Here is a 13,362-nt window from a genome sequence, read left to right on the forward strand (position 1 = left end):
CAAACAGCCAGCCTGGGGCTCAACCAGAGTAACATGGATGTTTATAAGCATGATAATACAATGTTCCAGGGATACATTATATTAATTATTGTAGAACAAAGAAACAGACACACACACAAACACACATTCACACACAGTTGAAAAAAAATAATTGTTATCAAATCTTATTTTTATATAATTTGAAATCTACCTTTCTGAGTGTAGTGATGTCTGCTCTAAACACTAACAGTAATGGTATGGCTAAATCCCAAAACACTAACAGTAATGGTTTGGCTAAATCCCTAAACACTAACAGTAATGGTATGGCTAAATCTCAAAACACTAACAGTAATGGTATGGCTAAATCTCAAAACACTAACAGTAATGGTATGGCTAAATCCCAAAACACTAACAGTAATGGTATGGCTAAATCTCAAAACACTAACAGTAATGGTATGGCTAAATCCCAAAACAGTATATGTATTTATTGCAATTCCCCACTGTGGGACTCATGCTTGGTGCTGTCCCTTGTGAGTGATTTCCCCAGTTTTGCCTCTGTGAGTGAAGCAGCCTCTGTGAGGGAAGCAGTCTGCATGAGTGAAGCAGCCTGTGAATGATTTTACTCCCAGACAGCATGGCTGGGACCTCATCCAGGCAAGCCCAGGGGGACGAGGCAGAAATAGCGGCACTGCTTCAGCTCATTCAGGCCCTGGTAAACACTTTACCCCGACCAACAGTCAGACTGTCTCCTTCAATCCAGACCCTTTATATGACCCCTATAATGAAATGTCCTCTTCTTACCTTTCTGACCTTATGTTATCACAGTCTATTCTCCTCTTCCTCTTGACTAAGTAAGTGTTTTTATTGACGAGGTTGCCATTGCCGTTGTGATGGAAGTGGTATTATATCTTTGAACAAATAAGAGCTGACACTGATGCCCTGATGACACAGGACATATCTCCGTGTCTGTCTGTATGCTGTGTCTCTGTCAATCACATTCTAACACTTAATGTCTTCGTCGATACCCAGAATCAAAGGGGACAACGTCATTCCTGCGTATCCATGGAAACCATCCCCTATATCACGCAAAGGATGTGTACGAGATGTGAATTCTCTCTCTCTCTCTATTTGGGCCCTTGAAGTCTTGCCAGCTCCACTCAGACTGCAGTACAGGTCTACAGAGCAATAGCAGAACGAAACACTCATTTCAAGAGCCAGAAGAGCACTGGGACTGGCAGCACAAGGCCTTCTGAATAAACTCTATCACTCCTCTGGATTCATCAGGAATATTTCTGCCAACACAGTACTCACACAAGGGCACTTTATGTCATGATGGTGAGGGGCAATGTTGCCCAAGGTTTACTGGGGATTTCTGTGTGCTGTGATGGTTCATGAGTCTTTTTAATCAGGAGAGAGTAAGATGAGACATGCAGTCGTTTATCCATTTGCTTAAATGACTGAAATGAGCCAGACAAGGATTTGAATGAAGTTCTTCTCGTTCTGACAAGGAGAGCCCTGTCAGCCAGTACAGATGTATAGTTTATCAGAGAGCTGTCTCCTGCCAGTAAAAAATAAATAACTCAATGTGATGTGTTATCTAACCCAGCTGAGAGTCCTTTTGGGGTCTGGGCCTCTCGCTCGCTCTTATCTGCAGGCCTGGTCAGGATTGCCCCTAGCACTATACACCTGATTCCACTAATCAAAGGTTTGATGGTGAGTTGATTAGTGGAATTAGGTGTGTAATGCTAGGGGGAAACCTCAAATGTACGCGACCGTTCAAAAGTTTGGGGTCACTTAGAAATGTCCTTGTTTTTGAAAGAAAAGCACATTTATTTGGTCCATTAAAATAACATGAAATTGATCAGAAATACAGTGTAGACATTGTTAATCTTGTAAAGGACTATTGTAGTTGGAAATGGCAGATTTTTAATGGAATATCTACATAGGCGTACAGAGGCCCATTATCAGCAACTATCACTCCTGTGATCAAATGGCACGTTGTGTTATCTAATCCAAGTTTATCATTTTAAAAGGCTAATTGATCATTAGAAAACCCTTTTGCAATTATGTTGCACAGCTGAAAACGGTTGTGCTGATTAAAGAACCGATAAAACTGTCCTTCATTAGACTATTTGAGTATCTGGAGCATCAGCATTTGTGGGTTTGATTAGAGGCTCAAAATGGCCAGAAACAAAGTACGTTCTTCTGAAACTGGTCAGTCTATTCTTGTTCTGAGAAATGAAGGCTATTCCACGTGAGAAATTGTCAAGAAATTGAAGATCTCGTACAACGCTGTGTACTACTCCCCTCACAGAACAGCACAAACTGTCCCTGTCACATGAGTTGACGCTGGAGAGACGAAGCAGGTACGGGGAGTAACATTTAATAAATAATGGACATAAAACAAGACAGGAACAACGTCAGCAAACAGAAAACACAGACAAAAACAATCATTGCAGCAGTGGGGAACAGAGCAGGGAACTGACAAATATAGGGGAGGAAATAAACAGGTGATAAATGAGTCCAGGTGAGTCCAATACCGCTGAAGCGAGTGACGAGTGAGGGCAGGTGAGCGTGATGGATGGCAGGTGAGCGCGATGCAAGGCAATCTGGCACCCTCAACCGCCAGGGGGAGGGAAGAGCGGGAGCAGATGTGACAGTCTCTAACCAGAATAGAAAGAGAAGTGGAAGGCCCCGGTGCACAACTGAGCGGGAGGACAAGCACATTAGAGTGTCTAGTTTGAGAAACAGACGCCTCACAAATCCTCGACTGGCAGCTTCATTAAATAGTACCCACAAAACACCAGTCTCAACATTAACAGTGAAGAGACGATTCCGGGATGTTGGCCTTCTAGGCAGAGCTGCAAAGAAAAACAAGGACATTTCTAAGTGACTCCAAACTTTTGAACAGTAGTTTAGGTCCACAGGACCATGGGACCATTATTCTGATTCAACTTTTTAAAGAAATTTGCTCTTGTTAGTTGAGAGGGCTGGTTGTGTATAATGTGCTGTTGCTGAGGGCTGTCAGGTATTAGACTCAGAGGTCTTTGTGTGTCTCTCTCTCTCCAGTCCATTCTTTCTCCAGTCCATTCTTTCTCCAGTCCATTCTTTCTCCAGTCCATTTTTTCTCCAGTCCATTTTTCTCCAGTCCATTCTTTCTCCAGTCTTTTCTTTCTCCAGTCTTTTCTTTCTGCAGTCCATTCTTTCTCCAGTCCATTCTTTCTCCAGTCCATTCTTTCTGCAGTCTTTTCTTTCTCCAGTCTTTTCTTTCTCCAGTCTTTTCTTTCTCCAGTCTTTTCTTTCTCCAGTCCATTCTTTCTCCAGTCCATTCTTTCTCCAGTCCATTCTTTCTCCAGTCTTTTCTTTCTCCAGTCTTTTCTTTCTCCAGTCTTTTCTTTCTCCAGTCCATTCTTTCTCCAGTCCATTCTTTCTCCAGTCTATTCTTTCTGCAGTCCATTCTTTCTCCAGTCCATTCTTTCTCCAGTCCATTCTTTCTGCAGTCTATTCTTTCTGCAGTCCATTCTTTCTCCAGTCCATTCTTTCTGCAGTCTATTCTTTCTCCAGTCCATTCTTTCTCAAGTCCATTCTTTCTCCAATCTTTTCTTTCTGCAGTCTATTCTTTCTGCAGTCTTTTGTAGCTGTTAGGTTGCTACAGTACTTTGGAGCTTCTTTTGTCAATTGAAACAATTTTGGCCTTCACTTTACCTGGATATTTTTGTTCAAACATCTTGTTTTGAGTTGATCCCACTCACCAAGAAATTGCATTTACTTGTTTTGAGTTGATTTAGCTTAACCAGAAAAATGCATGAAGAGAATTTGAATTGTTTTATACAATGGGTGGGTCTAATCCTGAAGGCTGATTGGTTAAAACCACATTCCAGCCAGTGTATATTTCACTAGTTACCACCTGCTAAATCTTTGATATTAAAATACATATTTATTCTGTTTCATCTGACTGCACAATACACTGTCGCATCAGCCCAGCCAGGCAATTTATAAACTTGATCCACTATTAAAAAGCATCTAGACATTATCTCACATTTCTTTAAGACTAACATTTCATTTTCAACAGTGGAGATTTGTATAAACCTTACTGTCCGTCTCTCTGACATTTGCGACATTGTTTCAATATTCAAATTCGATCTCCAGCTGTCCTATAGTACTGATGTGGTTGTGTTAGCTGTGTTGTTGTCTAGATCCTCTGAACAACTGTGTCCTGATGAGAGAGCACATTTTCTATGCCAGGTGAAATCACGCATCATGAGCTCATTCTTATGAATGTATCCAAATAAATGTCACTAGAAAACAGCCTAAACAAATGCAAATGCAGCTACTGTTGTTATTATGGCTTCACTGTTTGACGTGGCTGTAAGTAATTGGCTAGCAAGCAAGCAAGGGATAAGAACGTTGCCAGCCAGTATGTCAATGGAGCATTTAGAAAAAACGACTGGGTCGTGTCCATAGATACAGAACAAAAAGACTGAACGACTGGGTGGCGTCCCTGGACAACCGATCCAATAGAATGAACGACCAGCCGGCTTGGGTAGCAACCCTAGATTTGTGTCGGGACTATATCTTGGATTAAATAGTATGAATAAATTAATCAAAATAACGTTTTTAATGAAAATATGTCTACCATTATTTGAATATGTTGGTAACCCGTTGTATAAAAGTGATAATGCCTTCGAAGCCGGTGTTTGGTGGATAAAAACACCCATGCCAATGTATCCTCCGAACAAGTACGATATTCTTCCTTTTATTGAAATTTTTTTTACAAGTCATAATATAATCCAATCTAATATGGCTGCTGGGTCCCTAATTCTTAGTTGAAATTAAGGCCAAGGACAACTTTTCCCGATATTTAAGAAATAACATTTTATTTGTGATTTATAAACAAAACACGTTACCATATCCACCAAATAATAAAAAAGAATAATCACAAAATCACCGTTACACTGATGAGCAGGTGTACAAAAAAGCTATTAACAGATCTGCACTGTCGCAGTCGACTGATTAGTGCCAGTCAGGCACCAGATGTCTGAGGAAACATTCACTACACACAAGCAGAGAGTACATAACGCTTTTCAGATTTTTTTTGGACCATTTTCTTTCTTAAGAGTTTGTTTTCCTTCAATTTTAATGTTTTTTTTATTTTTAAAGGGGGTTCGGGATAGATATTGAAGGTGAATAAATGATTCAGTACAGTGGTTGTTTGATGAACATTTCATAGCTTAACACAACGTAAAGGATTGATTTTGTAATCTTTAAAAATCCTAAGGGCGTAAACAAAAAATAGCATTTTATAGCATAACACTACAGCATTACGTATATCTAGAAGGTATTTTTATTTAATTTCAACAGGATACAAAAGTGACTCCTGTATGATATGTCTATGAATATATAGTATGTGTATATGTATTGTATGTGTGTTCATGTGTGTGTATTTGCGAGTGAGTATGTATAGTTCAGCAGAGGCAGTATTAATGTCTCTGAGTTTGAGATAAATGGTTGAAGAAAATGAAAAAATGTATCTATCTTTATAGATCTATATATAGAATCTGTTTCCTCTGCTTATAACATGCAAATAGCCCCTTAGTGATCTGACAGCAATGATTCACACCTGAAGGGGGAGCATGTGTATAATATGGGGGGGATTCAGTCCAATAGCAGCGCTAGCATCACCCCTCTGTCTCTCTGATTGGTCAGATAGCAGCCAGGAAGAGGAAACAGAGAGCTGAGTAGGAGATGTTGTGCAATTAGCCCCTGCACATCTTGAGTTCATCTTGGGGATGCTCTATTCTAGTGAAGATCCCCCCCCCCCAACTCAATGATGCTGATGTTTCATTTTCATCAGAATATGAATAAAGAGTTTAACACAGCAACTAAGCTGTCTGGGGTATGTCTGTGGACTGGACTGCCCATCACAACAATTCCACTTCTCTCTCCTTCCCTCTACCATCTTCCATCCCTCTTTTTCTCTCTATCTAGACAGAAGGAAGCCAGTCCATAAAGTACCCTGTATCCCCCACTACCCTGTGTGTAACTAGTGGAGTGGATGGCAACTTGTCCCCAAAATGAACTAGAATTCTGTAGGAGTGATAGGAACCTTGTTGTTTCAGTACCAAGGCTTGGTTAAAGCTAACAAAAACTGTGTGTGTGTGTTTTATTTGTGTGTGTGTCTTATACAGGATAACACTGTTGCTGTGTTTAAGGAGGAACACGTCATCGGAAGTTAAGAGGGCTCCTGGCTATGGTGAACAGAGGAAGGAGGAGTAACGCTAGAGGGGTTAACAGAGGAGGCGTGCAAGCGAATCCGACAAGCACCAATGCCGGCAAGGTAAGGAGGCGGGGCTTTAAGAACTATTGAACATTGACTATTAAACATTCAATGACTGAAGCTGGGGGATCAGACTTGAACAGAAATGAAGCAACAAGCAACGTTCCTGCCATTTAAACTCAGCAAAAAAAAGAAACATCCCTTTTTCAGGACCCTGTCTTTCAAAGATAATTCGTAAAAATCCAAACAACTTCACAGATCTTCATTGTAAAGGGATTAAACACTGTTTCCCATGCTTGTTCAATGTGGAACGACCTGTGGAACGGTCGTTAAGACACTAACAGCTTACAGACGGTAGGCAATTAAGGTCACAGTTCTGAAAACTTAGGACACTAAAGAGACCTTTCTACTGACTCTGAAAAACACCAAAAGAAAGATGCCCAGGATCCCTGCTCATCTGCGTGAACGTGCCTTAGGCATGCTGCAAGGAGGCATGAGGACTGCAGATGTGGCCAGGGTAATAAAGTGCAATGTCCGTACTGTGAGACGCCTAAGACAGCGGTACTGGGAGACAGGAGGGACAGCTGATCGTCCTCGCAGTGGCAGACCATGTGTAACAACACCTGCACAGGATTGGTACATCCGGACATCACACCTGCGTTACAGGTATAGGATGGCAACAACAACTGTCTGAGTTACACCAGGAATGCACAATCCCTCCATCAGTGCTCAGACTGTCCGCAATAGGCTGAGAGACGAGTCAAGGTTTTGTCTCACCAGGGGTGATGGTCGGATTTGCGTTTATGGTCGAAGGAATGAGCGTTACACCAAGGCTTGTACTCTGGAACGGGATCGATTTGGAGGTGGAGGGTTCGTCATGGTCTGGGACGGTGTGTCACAGCATCATCAGACTGAGCTTGTAGTCATTGTAGGCAATCTCAATGCTGTGCGTTTACAGGGAAGACCTCCTCCTTCCTCATGTGGTACCCTTCCTGCAGGCTCATCCTGACATGAACCTCCAGCATGACAATGCCACCAGCCATACTGCTCATTCTGTGCGTGATTTCCTACAAGACAGGAATGTCAGTGTTCTGCCATGGCTAGCAAATAGCCCGGATCTCAATCCCATTGAGCACGTCTGTGACCTGTTGGATCGGAGGATGAGGGCTAGGGCCATTCCCCCCAGAAATGTCTGGGAACTTGCAGGTGCCTTGCTGGAAGAGTGGGGTAACATCTCACAGCAAGAACTGGCAAAACTGGTGCAGTTCATGAGGAGGAAATGCACTGGAGTACTTAATGCAGCTGGTGGCCACCCCAGATACTGACTGTTACTTTTGATTTTGACCCCCCCTTTGTTCAGGGACACATTATTCAATTTCTGTTAATCACATGTCTGTGGAACTTGCTCAGCTTATTTCTCAGTTTTTGAATCTGGTCATGTTCATACAAATATTTACACATGTTAAGTTTACTGAAAATAAACGCAGTTGACAGTGAGAGGACGTTTCTTTTTTTGCTGAGTTTATTACACATCCAAAGAGGCCACTGCTATGCCCCAGCCTTTTGGCTGGGTTAGAGATCTATAGTATCCAGAGAGGTGTGTGCATGGCAGCTCTGACTGTCTAGTGTGAGCGTATGTGTGATAGTTATTGTGGTTGTGTGTTGCACACTGTGGGTTCAAGACCCCACTGACCTATTGTTTGTTCTAGGTGAGGAGATGGGGCCAGGTATTTCGCCCCTGCCCTGTGCTGCCAACAGTGCCAGGCATGAAACACCATGGCTTCAGCACGCACTGAAAATAACCTGGGCAGTCTAATCCAGCCTTCAATCTCGGCCAACACTAATCTCAACCCATTCTAATCTCACACAGCTCACCGTACACTACATACACAGATGTCAGGTGTCTTGTTTGGGTCACTTTCTCTTATTTATATTTTGTATAAAATAACTATTGTGTAATTCCTTTTTTTTTCTCACAAGGCCTCCATGTTTTTGGAGAAGAGAGCCTTTGTTTCACACTTTGCCCGATTGAGCTCCTCCTCTCCCCCTCCAATCAGGAGATCAGAGGAGACAGGGGGCAGAGTAAAGACAGAGATGCCAACATGGGGCAAGAATGGCCAGGGAAGAGCATCCCATTTCAGGCCAGTTTGGGGAGGTGGCTGGCAGGACTGTAACACTAGTCATAGTAATGGCATTAAAATGGTGTGTGAGGTTTCTCTCACATATGGCATTTTATACATGAAAGAGTAGGGCAGGGAAAGTTGAGTACATAATCGTCATTGTGGAAAGGTTCTTCTAATCAAATAGATTTTTGTTTGATTAGAAACAGTATTTTCTTTCAGTCTTGCTAATGACAACCTATTCAATCCCGTATGAAGCCTGTTTCATAGCCCAGAGGTATGGAAGCCTCGGAGGGCCAACCTGGCAGAGGCTACAATTGGCTGTTTCATAGAGATGGGCCTCTGCTAATGGGGACTTGGCTGGACAGACTTAACTATGCAAACACACCACAGGGAGGCTCTCCTGCTTCTAAAATATACACTTGGATTTTTGTCTTGCATCTGTCATTTGGACTTTAGTTGGTAGCTCTGTTTTCATATCTCCCCTTTCTCCTCTACTCGTCCACATCCTCCTTCCCCTTGTCTTTCTTGTCTTTCTTGTCCTTCTTCTTCTTTTTCTTCTTCTTGGCATCCTCCTTCTTGCCGAAGGTGATGAAGTCGCTCTTGTCATCCTCTCCTCCCTGGCCCTGGCGGATAGAGATGATGGCAGGGGAGCCGGGGATGATGAAGGCTTCGGGGGGGATCTCTCCAGGCCTCAGAACCTGAGGGGGGCCGTAGCCTGGGCCAGGCCCGTAACGGAAGTGCCAGCTGTTACTGTCGATGCCAGCTCCAACCGGAGGGGACAGCTCGCCCCCCTCACCATCTACAAGAGAGGAAGAGAAGAGACAGAGATAGAAGAAGGGAGAGAGAAACACAAAGGGATGAGCTATGTCATCTTTATCATCTTCGTCAACATTATTTTCATCTTCACAGTGAGATTCTGAAAACACCAGCAAATTCTACCACACATAAATTGAGCCTTATTCCGTTTCCTATTTCTGGCAGACGTAAACTATTACTACATCTGTAATACAGCACAGATAAGCAAAACGTCTAAGTTAGAGCCAGAGGCACACTGATAAACTGACGAAGTGGAAACGGATTGCAGGGAGTAGAACTTTATCAGCCAGTGGTGTTGCTGAGAACACACGGGTAGACTAGCAAGACCTTTAACGGCAGAGAGGGATGTTTAACTCTGTGATGTGATGGGAATTAGCATGTAAGGACGACAGGAAGTGTGAAAACCCAGCACTAATCTAATCCTACTCTCACAAGGACTCGACACAGTAGTGGAGAGAGGGAGAAATCTCATACAATATTCAAGCATGAATGTGAGAGAGAGAGAGAGAGAGAGAGAGAGAGAGAGAGAGAGAGAGAGAGAGAGAGAGAGAGAGAGAGAGAGAGAGAGAGAGAGAGAGAGAGAGAGAGAGAGAGAGAGAGAGAGAGAGAGAGAGAGAGAGAGAGAGAGAGAGAGAGAGGAGAGAGAGAGAGGAGAGAGAGAGAGAGAGAGAGAGAGAGAGAGAGAGAGAGAGAGAGAGAGAGAGAGAGAGAGAGAGAGAGAGAGAGAGGAGAGAGAGAGAGAGAGAGAGAGAGAGAGAGAGAAGCAGGGCGAGAGGATGAGACACAATGCTCCTATCATATAGGATACAGTATAATGGAAGATATGAAAGAGATGTGAAGACAATCAGCAGGCGAGAGACAGAGAGGCATGCGAAGGGACCGAGCGCTTGGGGTGAAGAACGACGCAGAAAAATAAAACAAAAAGGGGAAAAGGACAAACAGAGATGCGATGTTGTCTGTACTCAGCAGACACAGTGCTCTCAGCCCACACCAACTTCTCTCTGGGCTCTGACCTACTTTTTTCCTGTGTTTTTATTTAGATCAAACTCAGGCCCTGAAAATAGATTCTGTTTGTTTTTCATTTGTAGGTTAATTATGAAATGGCTGGAGTTCCTAATTCAAATGTGTGTGTGTGTGTGTGTGTGTGTGTGTGTGTGTGTCCGCGCGTGTGATGACTGTAGCATGCAAACAACACGAGTGTTCAGATATAAAGTACATCAAATGGCACCAACACACAGACCCACTCTGACTCACGCTTCAGTCCTTTACGTTCTTCAGCGTTTTGGCTTCACTAGGGCTTGATGGAGCCAATCTGACTGAAAAGAACGCAGCCATAACATTTACTTCATAGTAGAAACTGAATGAAACATCTGTGTCTGGTCAGTGTGGGGAAGCTGATCAGTTCAGGACACAGTTATTACAGTACAACACTATTACTGCACCTGGAGTACATTGCTTCCCTCAAGCCCACTGTGATTATGTTAGTGGAGGGTAGCCTGTACTGGTCCTAGACTTGATCAACATCATTTTGAGTGTGTTGATTCTTTTCTCAATGTAGGCCAGTTGAGTTCACCCCAAAGCGTGGGCACATAGAATGATCTAATGTGTTCATCTAATTTGCACCTACTGAAAGAGAATAACAAACAGATCTACACCTATTTCCTCTCTCTCTCTCTCCTCTCTCTCCTCTCTCTCTCTCTCTCTCTCTCTCTAAGAGAGTTGTTTCAATTTGCAGGATGTTACACTATCGAAGATGTCTCTTGTAAGTGTGATTCTCTGCGGGGTCTATGCGGGAGCAGGCTTGACATGCTCTGCACGTACAGTGACTTTGTATCTCCAGTAATATAGAGGCTTATTTGGAGCTCTTCCCTGATCACAGCCAATTTCCCCCCTCTGCAAAGATCATATTAAAAAGGCACACGCTGCGGTTGCTGGTTAGCAGGTTACTATAGCTCTCTGTAAGGAGGTTGCCATGGTACCCAGCTGTCTGGGGTGGTTCTAGCCTCGTTTCAGTGTCCTACATTCTAAGTCCATTATCCCTGGTCCAATCTGGGTTACTGTCAACCCATTCTTCTTCTTTCCGGTCTACAAACATGTAACCCAGTTTATGGATCATGTGTTATATTAAGGTTTGTGAATATGAGTGTGTGTGCATGTTGTGTGTGTTTTCTTCTTCTATGCTATTCTATTCTGCAGGTGTGGGTGGTGTCGCACCATTCTTCATGAATACATCTTTCTCCATCTTTAAAGCTCACTGTACTGTATATCCTTCTTCCTTTTCTACATCCAATTTCATTGCTCTCCATCTCTGACTACCCTCTCTTTCCTCTGTTAACACTATCCTTCTCTACTCATCTCTCCATCCCCCCCCCCCTCTCTGTTTCTCTCTCATCGTCCAAATCCTCCATTCAGGGTATGAATGGTTGCTGTGGAAACTGCCTTCGCCCACTCCCTGCTGATGGAGGGTGGTGCTGCTGCAGCAATCTCTCAGTTAGACAGCGTTACCCAGCAACAAGTCACATGGCGTTCCCTAGCAACAACGCTACCGCAGGGCCCTGCCAATCCTAAACCTCTCTCTTTCTCTGAACCCCCATACCTCTCTTTCCTTTACCGTGCCTCTTATCGTTCTCGCTCTTTCATCCTCTCCCAAAGGACTCAGAATTCCACTAGCACCCTAAACATCACGGCCGTCTTGCCATGCCTTATTCAACAGCCTCTCCATCTACCTCTGTGTCTGGTCTTCATCCAACAGTACCCCCCCCCCCCCTCTCTCTCTGCAGGTAACTCAAATGAGTCACAGTGAGGAAGTATACTCTCCATTCAAGGTGCAACATGCATACCGTTGCAATATACTGAACCTATGTATTCTTTCTTTTACACTTCCAAAACTGCCTGATACAACATTTTGAAACAAAGCCAATCGTGCTACATGTGTCTAAGCCACAAGGCTGCACTCACTTTTATTATGAAAACGATCTGACCCGGCAACATACTAGCCTGTAACACTAAGCACCTCCTAACCCTGCATGAGATTCCTCTCTGCACTGAGCCACTCCTGATGAGCTTCCAGGACACTCTGCATGTCCTCTGCCTCCACCGAGTATTGGATTCTCTGGCAGACCATAGACTGAAGGTTTTCCATATGCTGCAAAGAAACTGCAGCCAGGTAGAACATATCAATAGCTAGATCCCCTCTCTCCCTCCCTCTCTCAATCGCCCTATTCACTCTCACTCTCTTTCCCCCTCTAAATTCCTGTACGCACGTACGCACGCACGCACACACGCACACACATATACACAAATACAGACAAACTTCAGTCCGTCACAGTGATGATCAATCGCCCACCCTAGAGTTCTACACCTGTGCTCTAACTCCTGTCACTGGACAGCGTATCGATGAGTGCTCAGCTTGGGCTGGCTGGCAGTAGAGAGGAGGCAGGCAGCTGACAGGAACATCAAACCACCGCCCAGGCATTCTGACACACCCTCTGAACTTAAACCACAGGAGCTTACCAGTCAACTGTGATCATGTTGTTCCTCTCTGTCTCTCTCACTTGCTTCCTACTTTTCCCTCTCCTTCTCTTTTCATTACAGTCAGATTCCCAAAATAATCTTCAAAGGTGATTGTTTTTCTATCATCTGAGATGCTGTAAATGGATAAATGGCTATTAAATGCCTTACTGGCATTGCCAAAATTGTTCTCACAACTGGCTATTTTCAGCTGGCGGTTCCCAACAACACTCCATCACAACCAAGTTGTGCAGTTCACTTCACCTATCAAAGTCTGGCCAACAGCCCAGATTTGGCCATCTTGAGACCGCCTCTCATTGGCTCTTTTATTTTGGCAGATTGTGTCGATGTCTGCCATTGGCCCTCATCTAGTCTTTCAAGCATGCTGCCCCTGGAGTCTCAGCGCTAATGCTTAACACTCCTCTGGCGGGGATTCTAAAAGGTCACCTGCGTGTTTCCCATCTGCCTTCCGTATTCCTATTTATCTGCTGTCATTTCACACCACTGTGTCTGCAGAGCGCCTCCAGCTGGCAGCAGAGAAACTCGGTGTATGTTTGACACCCACCCACCCAGGCCAACACATCTCACCTGCGGCGCTGGACACTGTGGGCCAGTTCTGGACCAGCATCCCCTGGGCTCCCTGCATCACTGATGACT

At 43.9% G+C, this 13,362-nt stretch overlaps 1 protein-coding gene across 2 annotated transcripts in view; it reads right to left on the minus strand.

The window, feature by feature from the left end:
* Nucleotides 1-4,828: 4,828 nt before the first annotated feature.
* Nucleotides 4,829-13,362, minus strand: part of LOC109872750 (protocadherin alpha-C2) — a 34,863-nt gene continuing 26,329 nt past the window's right edge. For both annotated transcript variants that reach the window (XM_020464055.2, XM_020464054.2), the window contains exons 3-4: nt 13,294-13,362; nt 4,829-9,178 (exon numbers count right to left, since the gene is read on the minus strand). The exon at nt 13,294-13,362 is cut by the window's right edge and continues 17 nt beyond it. In XM_020464055.2, coding sequence (XP_020319644.1) covers nt 8,871-9,178; nt 13,294-13,362 — 377 coding nt within the window. In that variant the 3' untranslated portion in view covers nt 4,829-8,870. The remainder of the gene's footprint in view (nt 9,179-13,293) is intronic.

The sequence above is a fragment of the Oncorhynchus kisutch genome, linkage group LG28 (assembly GCF_002021735.2).
Source record: "Oncorhynchus kisutch isolate 150728-3 linkage group LG28, Okis_V2, whole genome shotgun sequence".
NCBI lineage: Eukaryota > Metazoa > Chordata > Actinopteri > Salmoniformes > Salmonidae > Oncorhynchus > Oncorhynchus kisutch.